Raw genomic sequence first — 18950 nt, forward strand, 5'->3', positions numbered from 1 at the left:
CTGACTGTGTGGGGTTTGTACATCCCCTCCTGTGACCACTTGGGTATCCTCTAGATGCAGTACCCTAAACCCAGCAAGTCACGTGGCATCCAAGCACCCGAGATCCTTGTGGGGGCCAGATTGGGAGGGTCAAGAAACCACAAGATGGCGGCAGAGACAAGGCATTAGGAAGGACACCCTGTCATGAATTCCTGTAGGTGCTCTGGGTTTCCACCCCAGAGGCATGCAGCAACGTTAGCGGTAGAAGGGCTCAGGCCTGAAACTTTGGTAATAGATCCATACCTCCTATGAACACAGCGAGACCTGCTGAGTTCCTCGAGCATTTCTGTGTTTTTACTACATTCCTACAAGTGGGTGTGGTGGAAAGAATAAGCAGTTGGTACCAGGTTTGAAGGCCAGCATGAACTTGGTGGGCTAAAGGACCTCTTTATGTGTTGTCTTTTCTATTTTGACCTGTAACAGCTCCAGTATCACACTGGGACAGAGCTGAGGAGGAATGGCCTTTCCCAGAGGGTGGTGAATCTGTGGAATTTGCTGCCCATTGAAGACAAGGTTGGGTAGATGTTTCAGAGTAGGGGAATTAACGCATAAGGGGAAAAGGCAGGTCGGTGGAGATGAGTCAATCATCAGATCAGCCGTGATCTGGTGGAGCAGGGCTCGATGGGCCGGATGGCTGACTCCTGCTCCTGTTTCTTATATTCTCATGTATTAATCAAGGCTCTCAGTTCATGTGCCTTACTAATTAGTCTCCTTGCAAGACATTCAGTGAAGTTCAGCCTTGAATTTCTCCCATCTGCTCTCTGGCTTTTCCACGCTCTATAAATGCAGCTGTGCATTACCGTGAGAGCGGTAGTTCCTGAGTATTTAAACAGCGATGGAGACCTCCATTCACAGCATTTATGGCCTCGGTCCCCTTGACTTTCCTTTTGCCCAACTGCTCTGCAATGTTTCTCTGGTGAGTGGAGATCAATGTTTTGCTGGTGGTGTGTTGGGAAATCATCCAGTCAGCAGGTTCAGTTCCTGGCACTCAGACACCGAATGGTGACTCACCCTTACCAGAAGCCAGTGTTCGGGAGCGACGCAGACTGAAATTTCTGCAAATCCTTCTTAAACTCCTAAACATCCAATTATTTCGAGCAACGAAACACTTTCGGAACTCAGCATCCATGGGTACAAATGGTCTGTCAATGTTTATATCAAGATTTTCAAGGGCACAGCCTTCAAAAAGGTTTCAGCTGGAAACATTAACAGACCGTGGATGCTGTCTTACAGAGAGCAGAACACTATAGATCAGAACAGGCCCTTCAGCCCTCAATTCTGTGCTGACCTATATATTCCTTCCAAAAAAAACTAAACCCTTCCTACCTCATAACCCTCAATTTTTCTCTCACCCATGTTCCTGTCTGTTAGAAACAGAAGTACCTTCACAGAAATTGCTCGAGACAAAAACTGAGAACAAAGAACATTTATGATAACAACAATGCAAAGTTGGGTGCTTCCCCTTACCCTGGGAATACACACACACAGGGGCTCACCCAACTTTTGGCATTAGGCAATCCTACCTGCCTACGTGCTGTTTCTGTGACTTGGAGGACCAGGGGGTATCCTGTCGGTGTCTCATCATGTCATTATCCTCATTGTCCTTCACAACCCTGCCCTTGTCCCCATTCACACCTTTCCGACTCTCAGAGCTACGAGCTACAGTCTCTTCATACGTTTATTAGCAAAGTTCGCTAATCCTGTCTAGGGTTTACCAATTTAATATGTATAACTTGGTACATCCGTGTATTACTAATTAAATATGTAGAACTTGGCACTTCTGTCTAGGGCTAGGAGACCCTTATCTCACCCAGACTACGTCTACTTCCTACATTCTATTATTCCTTGCCTCTCCTTATCTTATTCATACGGTGGGCTCACTGATCCTGTCGAAAGGAACGAGAAGGTTCTTATCTTACATAGTCTGACTCTGCTTTCTGCATCCTAATTTCCATGCTTAGCCTGTTCATACTGGTTTAATCCATCACTCCATGTGTCTGTACTAGTTTCCCCATCTTTCATATTTTCATGTCAAGTTTACTCATCTCTCACAATCCTCACTTCTCTTTTAGATCAGTGATACTGATCTCTCACACTGTCTAAGTGTATTAAATTGCCCTAATGTTCCAGCCTTCACCACCACCCCTCCAGGCACCCACAACTCTCTGGGTAAAAAAAACTTACTGTCTCCTCTGCTGAGTTCCTCCAGTAATTCTTTGCTCAAGGTTCCAGCGTCAGCAACTTTAGTGTTTAGCCATTTTATTTCATCCTGGGTTGGAAAGATCCTACTCCTTCCCGAGGGGAGACATCCCGTAAACACAGGAGGTTGCTGTTGGGCACGATGCAGGGCCGAATCCGACAAGAGGGTGAGGGATGTGCATTCAGTGAGGGGAGCCGGGACCTTGTGCAGGTACGGGGATTCTGCTTCTCAGTGGATGGTCTGCCAGCTATCTACAAGAAGTGGCCTCTTTCTCTGAGATGCACTGGGACCGTTTTGGCATCTGGGATCAATCGGTGATCCTGGGCTGGAATGCTCCTGCCAAAGTGGATCACCATTCACTTAGCTGGATAAACCCCCATCTGGCAATGCTCTGCCCAGCTTACTGAATCATGTGACCCCACTCTTCCCAACTCTACTGAGTTTATCTCACTGACAAGTTTACATTTTATTTACAACACAGTAGGAGCCAAGTCTGGCCATTTAAATTCGTGCTGCCCAATTATACCCAAATTAACTTACAACCCTGTACGTTTTGGAGGGAGGGAGGAACCCATGAAGAAAAACAGGGAGAACGTACAAACTCCTTACAGAGTGCTGATCCACCGTGTCACTGGCTCTGTAATAGCATTGTTCTAACTGCCACGCTAACTCAGGCACCCAACTTTATAGTAGTCCTACCTCTAACATCCATTTCCAAATCGTTAACATGTATACAGTAAATCCTCTGGTATCCGGCACCTATGGGGATTGATAAATGCTGGATAAGTGAATTTTCCAGTTGCTTGAGACTGCATGTTGCCTGAATGGAGAAGTAACGGCAAGGTTGGCCAATTTTAAATTTTGGTATTTTTTTTACCCATTTATGGTCTGTGATTTTTATTTGCTGGTTGCTTGAATACCAGATAATAGGGGTTTACGGTTACAAACTTTAAGGATCCCCTCAGCAATCCCCATGGTCAAAACAACCTCCTGTTACCAGACCAATTATGGATCCATTTCACTGACATGCCGGATCCATTGGGCTGGGACCTTTTGTATCAACTCCCCATGTTGTACTGTGACAAAAGGCTTTTCAAAATTGCATGAAGTACATTGCCTGCATACCAACAGAACTTCATTGGCTGAGGGCAATGAGAATGGGGATGTAGACGCTGTGGATTTTGGGGGAAGGTGTCAGGCTAGCTGCTACAGATGGGACAGATTGTAACCATGCAGCTCAGTTGTGAAGGAAGTGGGCGTTTCGGTAATAAAATGGAATGTAAACAAGCAAAGTTCAAAGTTCCCTTTTCAGGTTATCCTTGGATGTGTAAAGTTCTGCATATCAATAGCCTCAGTCTTTCAATTCTTTACTTTCATTATAAACTCCTGCAGACACACCAGTCAGGATAAAGTTTCGGTTCATAATAATTGACTGGCTCAGTAAAAAATAAATACAGAAATAAGGTGAATAAATGGTGAGAAATGTCATGAAACAAAGAAATACAGCAAGATTGTGTCACCCAGGAAGGTGACACATGTTGTGGTCATACAACATGTAGTGCACGAGGGACAGGACAGATAGTTTACAATGTTACCTACTCTGGATGCTTCACCGGGGAACGCCTTCCTTAATCACAATTATTGCATGGTGGTGACACTATTGTGACCAAGATATTATTCCTCGTCCCCGATAGTCTTTGGAAAGGTGGGGGAAGTGTTTCTATAGAACTTGAGCACATTCCAGGTGTGTGTGTGTGTACTTACATGTCTTTTTGTGTGTACACACTTGCATGTCTGTGAGTCTGTGCACATTTACGTCTTTGTGTCTGCATGCACGTGTGTGTCTGCACACACTGACATGTCTCTGTGTGTGCACACTTACATGTCTTTACGTGTGTGTGTACACTTACATGTCTCTGTGTTTGTGTCTGCATATGCACCAGTGGGCCAGACTGAGATGTCACATTAATTCCACAAAGTGAAGAAATTTCTTCAGAAATCCATGACCTCAAATCTCTGGCCACACTCTCGCCTTTCTCGATCTCGCTCTCTCGTGATTAAATGGCGGGGCAGACTCGATGGGCTGAATGCTGTAACAGCAGAAGGAGTCAACCCACCCAAACAGCCCAATCCATCAACACCCTCCTGCCCCACACGCAGCAGAGACTGCAGAGCCCATCTTGACCCCAGCAGCTACCTCAGAACCCGGAGTGGAAACAAGTTATCATATGAGGAGCACCTCTTGTCCTGCATACATTGAAATTTAGGAGAATGGGTGGGGGGGGGGGGGTCTCATTGAAACATTTCAAATGTCAAAAGGCATGGACAGAGTAGATGTAGAAAGGTTGTTTCTCGGAGTGGGAGATTCTAGGATAAGAGGGTGTCCGCTTAGAACAAAGATGCGGAGAAATTTCTTCAGCCAGAGGGTGGTGAATCTATGGAATTTGTGGCCACAGGTCAATGAGTGTATTTAAGGCAGAGATTGACAGGTTCTTGATTAGCCAGGGCATCAAAGGTTATGGCGAAAAGGCCAGGCAGTGGGGCTGAGTAGGAGAATGGATTAGGTCATGATGGAATGGCAGTACAGTCTTGATGGGCTGAAAGGCCTATTTCTGTTCCTATGTCTGATGGTCTACAAACTAAAAGCTGTTGGTGTTGTTGACTCAAGATTCCTTTATTCTGCCTGCTGGAGATGTCACCATTAGTGTTGCCGACCATCCCTTACAGTGCGAGAGAAAGAGAAGCAAAAGAGAGTCCCTTCAAAGACAAGGAGTGTCTGTGGATTCGCCTGCAGCCCTCCTACAGTCTCTGCAGCCCGAGCTCCAGATCCAAAGCTCCGACACGATCAGGAAGCCTTCAGCACCCGAGGTCCTTTAGGAGAACCCTTCTTGTCCTCGGCACCCACCCACCGTCGAATCCCGATACCTGCTATTTCCCATGCTGGACTCCCAATGGCGAATCACCCGCAGCCCGTGTGGGTCCTTCCAAGCGGGTTTTCTTGATGGTAGGGTGAGCCAAGGCAGAGAGGGATTCAGGAAGAGTGGTCCAAATGGTGGAGATGAGTACTCCATAATTCACTTCTGCACCGTATGAACTTGTAATCACTTTTTACAAGGGGACACTTCAATATCATATCATTAATTAATCCTGTCCCATTCCACAATACCAGACCTTTAGTGACCTGCTCCCTGGGTTGGTTCCTTTATATTGTGGTAAGAAGCCGTCGCAAGTGGCCTCTATCCTCCCACCTTCCCTCGCCATGGCATGATGACCAATATTGTTCATGACAATTGCAGGACCCCTGTTACTTCTTGATTAATACTCCGTCCCACAGCATGACCAGAATTAAACGTTCTCCCAGCCATAACTTCTTACCCATATCATTTCCACCCACTCTAATTCTATGCCTGAGCTGACATAATTCACCCCCACCCGGTCCACTTCTCAGTCTGTAGCCTTGGCTTTCCTGCACCCTCATCTCTGCAAGATCATATTTCCATCTACGCCTCGCATGACCTTTCCTTTATCGGTTTTGGCTGCTCGGACGGAACCTGTTTTCTTCTGTCTTCTCTTGCTTGTGTCATCATTATCCCCACTTACATTCCATTTCCTCCTGCATTTCCATTTTTTTCAAGCACCCCCCCCCCCCCTGCCCCGGCCCTCTTTACCCCATCTCCTATTTCTGACAGCTTCCTTTCCTGTCTGATTCTGCCCAGTGGTTCCCATCCTCTTCCCATCCTCCCAAGCCGCTCATCCTTTCCAACGTGAGGAGGATTTTGTTCTGGATCCCGTTGAGGTGCTTGAAGAGGTTCCATTTACCCCAGGAACTAACCCTGTTGCTGAGGAATTGGGCGTAATCCAATTGTAATGTACGACTGTGTGGCTCAGTACGATAACAACACCCTCTACAAATTCGCCGATGATACCACGGTAGTGGCCTGTATAAAAAGGGGCAATGTGTCAGCGCACAGGAGGGAGATTGAAAACTTGGCCAAATGGGGCACCCACAACAACTTCACACTCAATGTTGACTTCGAGAAGGGAAAGCCAGAGGCGAACGATCCAGTGATCATTGGGGGATCGGAGCTGGAGAGGGTGAGCAAATTTCAGTTCTTAGGAGTCACTATCTCGGAGGATCTTTCCTGGACCCAACACACTAATGGCAACAAGAAGAAAACACCTCTACTTCCCTCAGGAGTTGGCAGAGGTTCATTATGACATCGGAACCCCCAGCAAATTTCTCCAGATGAGTGGTGGAAAGTGTGCTGACTGTCTGTATCACAGTCTGGTATGGGGACACCAATACCCCTGAATATAAACCCCTGCAAAAAGTAGTGGACCCAGCCCAGGACATCACAGGCAAAACCTTCCCCACCATCGAGAACATCTGCAGGGAACGCTGCCATCGGAGAGCAGCAGCAATCATCAAGGATCCACACCACCCAGTGCACGCTCTGTTCTCGCTGCTGCCATCAGGAAAAAGGTGTAGGTGCCACAGGACTCGCACCACCAGGTTCAGGAACAGCTGCTCCCCCTCCACCATCAGACTCCTCAATGACAAACTCAATCAGGGACTCACTTAAGAACTCTCACTTTTGCACTTTATTGATTTTTTTTCCTCCCTGTATTGCACACTCAGTTTGTTTACATTTCTTTATTGGTTTCCATGTGCACGTTGTGGACAGTTTTTCTTTTTTCACTACCAATAGGTGGTAATTCTGCCTGGCCTGCATGAAAAAGAATCTCAGAGTTGTATGTGATGTACTTTGACAATAAATCAGAAATCTAATCCAAAGATGGTGATCTTTGACAAAACGCAGAAATGCTGGAGGATCTTGGCCAGTCCCACAACATCCATAGGAGGTAAACATAATGTAATCAATGTTGGGGGCCTACCTTTTCATATGCGTTGAAGAAGGGCCCAGGCCTAAAATATTGGTTACCATATCTTTACCTCCTATGGACGCTACGAGACCTGCTGAGTTCTGGCAGCACTTCTGTGTTTTCTCAACAATCACAGTGTCTGCAGGCTTAATGTTTCACTGCCGATCTTTGAGGTCCTGGTATTTTTTAAATCACTTTTATTGCTCTTAGAATCTCTGCCAGTGGGACTTCGCGCCTCTTTTGACCGTTGGTGTAGGACTCCATCCTCCAGTAACCTTTCAAGATGCTGTGCAGCTGTCCAGCAGCATTCTCGTCTATCACACCAAGGAAGCAAGACCCCTTTCTGCGGTCATGTCTGTGGCACAGAAGATGGTCTGGAGGGTTGACAGAGGTAAGAGAGACAGGATGCAGGGTATGGAGTTTAACCCAGAAAAGTGTGAAATGGTTCATTTTGGTGGGCCAAGTTTGAAGGCAGAATCCAATGTTAACGGAGGAATCTGAGTAGTCAAGTTTATTGCTATCTGATTGTACAAGTACAAACAGCGTTCTCCGGTCCTCGGTGCAAAACACGCAGGAACACAACCAGACATATACACCTACAGACACACAATATATATGCAGAACAGCTATTTCTTCTACACAAATAAATATTGTGAATATGAGAGTCTGAGATGGTCAGTGCGAGCAGTTCCTGTGGTCATTCAGTATTCTCACTGCCCGTGGGAAGAAGCTGATCCTCAGCCTGGAGGTGCTGGCTCTGATCCTCCTGGATCTCTTTCTCCAACAGGAGCAGCTGAAAGATGATCTGTGCGGGGTGGAAGGGGTCCTCAATGATTTTCTGTGCCCTTTTCAAACAATGATCCTGGTAGATCATGTCGATTGGGGTGGAGGGGGAGGGGGGTGGTGGGTGAGGGAGACCAGTGATCCTCTCTGCCATTCTTATGGTCCTGTGGATTGACCTTCGATCCATTTCTCTACAGCAACCATTCCACACTGGGATGCATCTGGCCAGGACGCTCCCGATAGAGCTCCTGTAGAAGGTTGACATGGTGGTGGCCGGTAGCCTTGCCCATTGCAGTCTTCTCAGGAAGTGCAGTCCATGTTGCGCCTTCTTGACATGTGAGGAGATGTGGAGTGTGGACAAACTGTGATATCTTGGGCTCCACGTCCACAGGAAACTCAACGCTGCTACACAAGTGGATAGTGTTGTTAAGAAGGAGTATGGTGTATTGGCCTTCATTAACCGTGGGATTGAGTTTAAGAGCCGTGAGGCAAAGTTGCAGGCTATACTAGACTCCACCTGGAAAATTCTGGTCACCACATTTCAGGAAGGACGTGGATGCTATGGAGAGAGTGCAGAGGAGATTTACAAGGATGCTGCCTGGATTGAAGAGCAGGCCTATGGGGATTAGTTGAGGTGTTACATCTCAAACTAGCAACAACATAAGATGCAATTCAAAAGGGTTAAATTTTAACTCTAAATTTATTCATGACTATTAACAATATAATGTCTTAATACAATTAACCCCACTATAAGTATCTATAGCCAATATAGATAGATCATATATGTATAAAGAGGGTGCATGTGAAAACCCCAGACCATTACAGACTCTACCCAATATTCAAAAAGAGAAAAGTCCCCCAAGAAAACCCCAAGTCAGTCAATTAAGTCAGTCCAAAAACACAGTCCACAGAATTCAATCTCAAATCTCAATATCCAAAGTCAGTTCTTTAACTGAATAACAAAAGGACGCTGTATTGAATGCTGGCGAGAGAAATTACTGCTGTTGAGTTGCCGTAAGCCTTTTTCAAGGCTTCCTTAGATGACTTCCCTCGGTTCTCAAATTGTGGTTTTTTAACCTTTCCTTAAATTACAAGGCATGCGCCTTTCACATCGTTCTCCAATGGGTCTCCGCCGCTCCACCTGCCATTCTGAATGTTCCATCGTCTCTCTCTGCACAGCTCGATCTAGCTGCACCACAACTCACGTAGAACTCCCAGCAGAATTCCATCCTTTATGATGACAGTCCACAGTCCAAAAGGTCAGTCCATGGACCATAACAGAGGGAACTTGGTCTCTTCTCCTTGGAGGGACAGAGGGTGAGGGGTGACCTGATAGAGGTGTACAAGATGATGAGAGGCATTGATCATGAGGACGGCCAGAGGCTTCCCTCCCCCCCCGAGGGCTGAAATGGCCAACATGAGGGGGCACAAGGTGCTTGGGAGTAAGTACAGGGGGACGTAATTTCATGGAACTGAGAAAAATGGATTATTTAGAATTTATTGTCACGAGCATGTTACAAAATTTGTAGTTTTAAGAAAGCCGCCTCTACCCTTGAGGACGCCCCACCACCCTGGCCGTGCCCTCTTCACTCTGCGACCATCGGGAAAAAGGTACAGGAACCTGAAGACGAGCCACCCAGCGGCACAAGGACGGCCTCTTCCCCTCTGCCATCAGATTCCTGAATGGACAATAAACTACTGACACGGCCTCACTCTCTCCTGTTTTCTTACACGATTGATTTATTTTTAAAATGTAATTTATAGCAATGTTTGCCCTGTGCCTCTGCAGCAAGCAACGAATTTCGTGACATGTTCATGACAATAAGTTCTCATTCTGAGAAAAAGAAGTACATTTATTCTTGCACCTTCTGCCCAATCCATGTCAGTATTTCCCAAATTCAACATGATTCTGTGTTACTGACAGTGAGGTGGGTCAGTGGGAACTTAGAGCAGTTATACAGAGTCATCTGTGTCTGGATACCACGTCATTTATAGCAAGTGTTGATATGCCTTGCCCTGTGCACACTAACACTGGCTACTGATATGGGAGGAAACAGATTGCTGTTAGCTTAATGTTTACCAGTGCTGTCAACACCTGCTGACTCACTTAGACAAACATGGAAAATGCAACAGCACCAAGATAAGGGCAAAGTTCATGAGAATTTTAGAACTAGGGGATTTCGCTCTTTCTCTCTCCTACTCTTGCCTCTACCCATCTGCCCCATTTATTTCCTCATCCCTCTCTCTATCCATCTCTGTGTGTCTCATCTGCCCCCCCCCCCCCCTCTCTCTGCCCATCTCTCACAAGTTGTAATGTTAAAAAATGTCGGGCTTCATTGTTTCCTGTTTTCGGGAACATGAAACGACAATTATAATTCCGTGAGTTTTAAGATAGTTGGGGATGAGACTGGTCCTTCGATGAAAGTGCTAAATTGGGGGAGGATTAATCAAAATGGTATTGAGGCAGGAGGTGGAGAATGTAGATTGGGGGAAAGGTATTTCGGGGTAAATCCACATCTGGCGTGAAGGGGGGCACGGTTGGTGTAGCGGTTAGTGCAACGCCAGTGATTGGGACCAGGGTTCAAATCTTGTGCTGTCTGGAAGGAGTTGGTATGTTCTCCCCATGTCTGCATGGGTTTTCCCCGGGGGCTCCGGCTTCCTCCCACCCTTCATTAAACCGTACCGGGGGTTGTAGGTTAATGGGGTGTCAATTGGGCGGCATGGGGTTGTGAGGTGAAAGATGAGAGTGGCAATGTCCGGAAACCTCGATGGCAAGTGATATTGTACATATAAGAAAGGTTAGGAAACTGAAATTGGACAGCAATGAATTAAAGCAAGAATTTACAAGGACCTTTTTTAAACAACATAACTACGTTAACTATCCTCCAATCCTCTGCGCCTTCTTCCCATAATCTTTGAAGCCCTTATTAATCAAGAACCTGTTAGCCTCTACCCAACGACGTGGCTTCCACATCCATCTGCGGCAATGAATTCCAGATTCACCAACCCCGGCTGAAGAAACATCTCTGGTTCTAAAGAGACGTCCTTTTATTCTGATGTTATGTCCTCTTGTCCGAGACTCTCTCCACCACTGGGAACATCTCCACGTCCATTCTCTCCAGCCCTTTTAATATTCGGCATGAATCCCCCATCATCCTGAACTCCAGTGAGTACAGCCCAGAGCCTCATACACTAACTCTCATGCCTGGGATCACTCTCGTAAACCGTTACCTGGACCCTCTCCAGTGCCAGCACATCCTTAGATATGGGGCCCAAACGCACTCCATATGTGGTCTGATCAACACCACATAGCAGGGGTGGGCAACCTTTCAATGTAGACCTGCAGCATGGTAACACCTTTGTGAGAGACAGAAGTACCTTCCCAGATTTCGCTCGAGACAAAAATTGAGAACAAAGAACATTTATGGTACAACAGTGCAAAGTTGGGTGCTTCCCCTTACCATGGGAATACACACACATACTGGGGCTCACCCAACCCTGCAGCTGACGTGGACATTTACCCCCTCCATAAATCTTCGTCCGCGAAGCCAAGCCAAAGTGAAAAGAGAGGTACCCTTAACATTCTTCTGCCTCCTGGATTGGTTTGGCATTTGGTCATTCTGTCTGCCTACGTGCAGTTTCGGTAAACTTGAAAGACCATGGGGTATCCTGTCTGGGTCCCATCATGTCATTTGTCCTTATTCATGAATCTGCCTTTGTCCTTATTCACACATCTCAACCCCCAGGTCCAACTGCTATAATGGCTGTGTGTATCCACCTCCAGTCACCAGTAAAAAGTTCAAACGCCTGACCATTGTGACCATTGTCATCAATCAATCTTCCACAAACGGTGCCCTCAACAGCTAACAAGTAATCGAGAGCCAGGCGGTTTTGATAAGCTGTAGCTCGTATCTGTCGTTGTTCTTCACCCAATAAATCCAAGGCCGTCGCTGTCTGTTTGGTGAGAATCTTCAAAACTGCCTGGAGTCTGGTTAAACGGTTTAAATGCCAAACAGCTGTGGTACTCTGGAGCAGCCTGAGCCGTTTATAATTCGAATCGCCCTTATAGTCCTTGCCTTTAGCTTTCCCTTTAGCCTTCTGAATGCATTTGTGACCCAAAGGATGATTTACAAGATGCCAAGTTGGGGGGGAACGTTTATTGTTACCTAACCTGTGCGTAGCAGCTTGTCTGTGAGCATTAGCATATATACCCCCTTCATCCCTACTCCAGGTATAGGCCTGACTAATGTTCTGCCTAACATTTTCCCACCATCTTCTTTGTACCATATTTATAGCTCTCATCTCTTTAATATCTGTAGAGGCCAGGACGCCAACCTGATCCTAAATTAAACCATACTAAATAAGGTACCCCACTATGAATAGACTCTATACCTGTGCTCTGTCTGCATTCTAAAGGTAAACTTGTCCATTCCTCAAAGTAATTATCACCTCTGCTGCCCCTATTCCAGGAGGACTTAATACATTGTGTACAATTGGGTGGTTTCCCAAAAATAGGGAACCAGCAGAAAAACAATGCAGCAAATAATAAAAATAACATTACAGCACTTTTTCCCGGCGTAGCGTAACTTTCAGACCAGAAGGATGCGAGACTGCATGCCAGGTGGAGGGTGTATTATCAACGTCTTTAGTTTGTGGGTTAACTTGTTTAATGCGTTGTATGTGAGTCCACCCCTTTTCTTTTGTTCGCACTGCAGTGTCTGTAATCAGAAGTACACAATAAGGGCCGTCCCATATCGGTTTTAGTTTATGGTCTTGCCACGCTTTTACATATACCCAATCACCAGGTTTAACAGAATGAATAGGATAGTTCAGGAGTGGGTTTTGAGCTAATAAACCCTTCTGTCTTAAGTCATATAGAGAAGTAGAAAGTCCCTGTAAATATTTAGATATGTACTGGTCATTAGCCTCAGGGGTAGGGGTATCGATGTGGAATCCCATGTCAGGAAGAACAAACATCATTTCATATGGTGAGACACCAAGGTCCTTACGAGGAGCTGTGCGAGTCCTAATTAAAGCTAAGGGTAAGCATTTAATCCAGGAGAGACCAGTTTCCTCATGAAGTCGAGTGAGTTGATCTTTCAGGGTCTGATTCATCCGTTCAACACGGCCTGAACTCTGGGGGTGCCATGGGGTATGTAACTGCCAATCTATTCCCAAGATTTTACACACACCCTGGAGTACCTGAGAGATAAAATGTGTACCTCGATCTGAGTCAATGGTTTGAATAATGCCATAACGCGGAATAACAGACTCTAGTAATATCCGGATAACGGTGCTGGCACGATCATTAGGGGTCGGGAAAGCCTCAACCCATCGAGTAAAATGATCCACCAGGGGGTATTTATAAACCTCTATCTTAGGTAATTCCGTGAAGTCAATCTGTAGTCGTTGAAACGGGCGTAAGGCTATATCGCGACCGCCAGGCATTACCTGGCGCATGGCTTTCTTATTCACTTGCTGACAGATTGGGCACCCCCGAGTACTTTGCTTGGCTATGGTCTATATTCCCAAGCAATTAAAGCATCAACAAGTGCCTGTGTTCCCCAATGTGTCTGCTGGTGGAGCTGATCAATAATCTGACGAGCTTTGTTCAGTACTTGGCGTTCCTCTGCCGTCCACCACAACCCATCGGCAGTTTGACGCATTCCCTGGTCTTTCATATAAACCTCCTCTTCCCGTGAAAAGATGGGAGTCTTTTGAACCTCATGTCGGGTGGGGAGTAACAGCTGCATGTCTATTTTTTTCTGTGAGCGCAGCCTGTTTGGCAGCTTCATCTGCCCGTCTGTTCCCCTGTGCTTCAGGACTGTCAATAAGTTGACGGCCCCGTACATGAACTACAGCTATCTCCTCAGGTAACATAAGAGCATCTAAGGATTGAACAATTAAGTTTTCATGGATCAACTTTTGTCCTTTCCCAGTTATCATTCCCCGCTCTTTCCAAATCTTTCCAAAGGTGTGCACTACACCAAAAGCATACTTTGAGTCGGTATAGATTGTGCCCACCTTTCCCTCTAAACCCTGGAGAGCTCTGCAGAGGGCATATAATTCACAGGATTGTGCCGACCAATGACCGGGAAGACGACCGGCTTCAATCACAACTCCTTCATTCCCATCCACTACACTATATCCGCTATAACGAATGCCGTCAATGCAGCGGGAAGATCCATCAATAAACCATCTTTCACCCTCCCGTAAAGGTTCATCACTTAAATCATCTCTAATTTTTGTCTGTAAATCGATCACTTCTAAACATACATTGGGGACAGTATCAGAATCTGGAGAAACCAAGAAAGCAGCTGAATTCTGTTCTTTGTTCATAATCAGGGTCAAATCATCCCTATCCATGAGAATCGCTTCATACTTTAAAATTCTCAAATCAGTAAGCCACCTTCCGGCACGTTGTAAGAGAATGGTGCAGACTGTGTGAACGGTATGAACTAACATCGGGGCACCAAACGTAATCTTTCGTCCTTCTTCGACTAAAATAGCAGTGGCTGCAATTACTTGCACACATTCTGGCCAACCACAACAAACGGGATCTAAAATTTTTGACAGAAAGGCAACTGGTTGTCTAAAGTCTGCCCTCTCTTGCGTTAATACTCCCATGGCCACACCGTCTTTCACATTGGTATATAGATCAAATGGCTTATTTAGGTTGGGTAAAGCCAAAACCGGGGCACTAATAAGACACTGTTTCACCAAGGTAAAATCTTTAATCTCCTCCTCCGTCCAGACAACAGTTTCACCCCCTAGAGTCGCAAGTTTATCATAAAGAAATTTGACCAGGCGAGAATTGTTCTCAATCCAAATTCTACAGTATCCTACTAAACCAAGGAATTTTCTAAGTTCTCGAGCACTCTTTGGAGGCGGGATCTGCAGAATACCGCGTGTTCTCTCTGGACTTATCTTCCTAATCCCTTGACTAACCAGATGACCTAAGTATTTAACTTCAGATTGAACAAATTGTAACTTTGATTCGCTCACTCTAAGACCCTTGTTCCCAAGGAAATTCAGAAATTCAATAGTGTATTGTTTAACTAATTCATACGTTTTTCCCGTGATTAATAAATCATCAACATATTGTATTAATTGACAATCCTCTCTCCGAGGGGCCTCATCTAGTACCTGTTCTAAAACTTGGCCAAACAAATTTGGGGATTCTGTAAAACCCTAGGGAAGGACTGTCCACCGGTATTGATTTTTCCGTCCTGTAAAAGGATTCTCCCACTCAAACGCAAACATGTCCCTACTGTCTATTGCCAACGGACAGGTCCAGAAGGCATCTTTGAGGTCAATTACACTAAACCATTTACTATGGGGATCAGTTTTACCCATTATCGTATAGGGGTTAGGTACGACTGGATAACGGGTGAGAATTATTTTGTTTAACTCCCTTAAATCCTGCACTAATCGATAGGTACCGTCTGGTTTTTGGATAGGTAAAATTGGGGTATTAAAAGGTGACATACAAGGTTCGAGTAGACCATCTTTCACCAATTGGTCAATTACTGGCTGCAGCCCCTTTTGGCCAGCCATAGGAATTGGATACTGTTTTCGTCTAATTACTTGGTCAGGGTCTTTTAAAGTAACTTGCAGGGGAGGAACATCTAACCCTCCTCTATTGCCTCTTTTTGCCCATACTCTAGGATTTATTAGTTCCCGATCCTCCTCTGTTAGGACATAAAATTGAACCCCGATACCTGATCCCTGTGATCTGGTACCGATAGCCAATTGGTCCTGTAAATCTCGTCCCAACAGGCAAACTCCAGCTTGGGGAACTAGTAAAATATCCTCTGTTATTATCTTTTCTCCCATTTGTATCCTTACATTCTTTAGTATAGGGACCGTAAAATCTCTTCCTCCCACTCCCGAAACCAGCACTGTCCCTTCTGTTTTAACACCCTCGGGCCGTTGTAAAATACTAGACCCGGCTGCCCCAGAATCTACCCGTGGGGTCCTATGCTTAAATTTACCAGTGGTTCTCCGTGCAGCCCCACGGTGTGTATTGACTGAGAACCGTGACCCCCCTATTCATAATCTGCCTCCATCAATGCATAAGATCGTGTCTCCCTGGCTCGCATTGGAAATTCCTTCTTAAAGTGTCCCTCCTTTTTACAATAATAGCAAACTAATGCTCCTGTTTCCCAATTTCTACCAGGGTCTCCACGGGGTCCCGGGGATGGTCGTCGTCCCCGGAATTCTCCTCTACCCCTGCCTCTGCTCTGGTCTCTACTTCCCCACTCCTGGCGCTCCTCCCAACGTCCAGGAGCTGGCACATAGCTCTTAACATTTCCCTGCTGTCCCTCCACAACTTCCTTGACTGCCTGCATCCAAATCTTAGCCTTTCCTTTCTGTTGATCTTCAGACCTCTGGACGTATGCCCTTTGTGCGATCTGTAAAAGCTGTGTTATTCCCTGTTCATACCAATTCTCTGTCTTTTGTAATTTCTTCCTGATATCTGGGGCTGAATTAGTAACAAAGCCCGTCAATACCAACCGTTCACCTGCTGGGGATCCTATATCCAACCCCCCCCCATATTGCTGTATGGCCGCACGTAATCTATTCAGAAATGCGGAGGGGGTCTCCTCGGGACCTTGGGGAACCTCAAATGCCTTCTTAAAGTTCTGTCCTTTTGAAACAGACTCCTTCATTCCTTTAATTAGATTAACCTGTACTCATCCATTCGCGTGTGACCATCATTAGTAGTCTTATCCCAATTTGGGTTTGCCAGGGGAAATTTAGCTTCTCCAGGTATCGCCTCTGGTCCCCCTTGGTGTTCCCTATCCCAGACTCTAATCCCTGCCTAGCGAATCATTCCACGTTCATCCAAAGTAAACAGAGTCTTAAAGATAGACATTAATTCATCCCAGGTATATACATTAGGTCCCAAAAATTGATCTAATTGTTCTGCACATCCTATCACAGAGGTAATTTCCTTCTTAAAATTGTGCACCTCCGTACTGGTCAGAGGCACATTTACGAATCCGAGACCCCCCACATCCCCTCCCAAGGGAACTTCTCGTAAAGGTGTCATCCAGTTAATTTCCCCCCTCTATGATGTTCTGAATGACCCTCATAATCAAAGTCTCCTCCCTCTCGTGTCAAGTGAGGCGGTAATCTTGTACCCTGTGAGCGGGTCATCATACCACCCCTACTTTCTTTTTCTTTCTCTAACTGTGGAGGAAGAGGGGAAGGTGAAAAAGGGTAAAGCGTAGGTGAGAGGGGGAAGATAGGAGCCGGCACAGGGGGAGCATAAGGTGGAGGAAGGGAATGTAACACATCCCATCCTTGTATTTCAGGGGCAGAAGGTTCCTCATCCTTCTTGTTCTTGCATTCCTTTTCGCTCAAAATCACTTGATCAAACGATCCACTGAGCCAACAGGCTGCATATTCTCTGCTCTCGGTATTTCCTCCTTGATTTTGGTAGAACCAGATGTTCAATGCCTGACACATCCAGTCCTCATCGGATCCGAACTTTGGCCAATATACCGAACTCCCTCTTATCAGATTCTTAACCCATTCCTGATAGCAATACCTGACCACGGTCTGTTTATCCTTCCCACGGGTTTTCCCCACACCCCAATCAGATAACATTAATCCTAACGGACTATGTTTAGGTATCTGATCTTCCCGTCGTTCTCCAGGACTGTTTCCCTTGCTACTTACTCCTCCCATACTAGCAGGTAAATAAATTCCTCTTACCGGGATCCAGTAGCTATTCCTAGTGCGCTTCCTTAACGTCCTCCCGTCTTTTGTTCTCAATGCCTCCTCTCGGATATCACTCACTTCATCCACTGACCAGTCACCCTTCGTCTGGGAGTCCAGCTGAATCAGCTGGGGTGCTCCTACCCCCGTCGTCGGGCACTCCGTCAGTGGAGGGAGTGCGATCCCGGACGAGCCCCCATTTGTTAGAAACAGAAGTACCTTCACAGATTTCGCTCGAGACAAAAATTGAGGACAAAGAACATTTATTGTACAACAATGCAAAGTTGGGTGCTTCCCCTTACCCTGGGAATACACACACATACTGGGGCTCACCCAACTTTTATACAGTTCATTTCCATGTAGAGGTACCGTCCCCCCCTTAACATTCTTCTGCCTCCTGGATTGGTTTGGCATTTGGTAATTTTGTCTGCCACCATGGGGTATCCTGTCTGGATCCCATCATGTCATTGTCCTTATTCATGAATCTGCCTTTGTCCTTATTCACACATCTCAACCCCCAGGACTTACGAATTCTGCAGAACTTGCTAATTCTTTCTATCACTGTAAGACCTTTCTTCTATTGTACTTGCGTAACCCTTCCTCACACCCTTATCGGAATTCATCCCTACTCAGCACTTACTTAACTTCCTCTAGTCTAGTCTATTATTCTTTATTTTATTCGTACTAACTTTACACAGTAACAGGCCATTTCGGCCCACAAGTACGTACTGGGGGTGTAGGTTAATTGGGTGGCACGGACTCGTGGGCTGAAATGGCCAATTACAGTCCTATAAAAGGCTGGCCACCCCTGAAAGCCTCAGCAATGCATCTTTCCCTTTATGTTCTAATCCTCTTGAAACAAATATCAACAATTCATTACTCCAGACTCAACCAGTCCCGTGTTCACCACCCTTCTCGCATTTATCTCTGCACTCTCCAACTGGATGGCATTACCGTCCATGCCTCCAATTTCTGCTAGACCACTCCCCATTCTCCCTCCCTTCCCCATCCTTCTGTCTCCTCTCCTCCAGCTCTCCACCCACCCCTTCCTTCTCCATTCACAGAGCCATCCCCCCCTCCCCCAGTTTGCTGGTGGGCCCTCCCTCCCTTATCCACCGTGATCCTCCCCCTGCCTCCCCCCCACCATTTTCTTCGGGCGCCTGCCTACATTCTCCTCGTACCTTGATGAAGGGCTCAAGCCCAAACCGTTGGTTCTGTTCCTTTATCTTTACCAGGGACACTATTTGTCCTGCTGTTTCTCCAGCGTTATATTCTTTTTTTATCTCTGTGTTGCTGGAGTTTGAATTTTTATCTTTTT

The 18950-nt window shown here is 46.1% G+C and overlaps 1 protein-coding gene across 10 annotated transcripts in view; it reads left to right on the forward strand.

Annotated features, from left to right (window-relative positions):
* LOC138748480 (uncharacterized) overlaps positions 1-18950 on the forward strand; it is a 44328-nt gene that overhangs the window by 18952 nt on the left and 6426 nt on the right. For 5 of the 10 annotated variants that reach the window (XM_069908751.1, XM_069908756.1, XM_069908753.1 and 2 more), the window contains one exon: positions 7334-7514. In XM_069908751.1, the coding sequence (XP_069764852.1) occupies positions 7334-7514 (181 nt within the window). The other 5 variants (XM_069908759.1, XM_069908758.1, XM_069908757.1 and 2 more) reach the window with 4 other exon arrangements.

The sequence above is a fragment of the Narcine bancroftii genome, chromosome 13 (assembly GCF_036971445.1).
Source record: "Narcine bancroftii isolate sNarBan1 chromosome 13, sNarBan1.hap1, whole genome shotgun sequence".
NCBI classification, from domain to species: Eukaryota; Metazoa; Chordata; class Chondrichthyes; order Torpediniformes; family Narcinidae; genus Narcine; species Narcine bancroftii.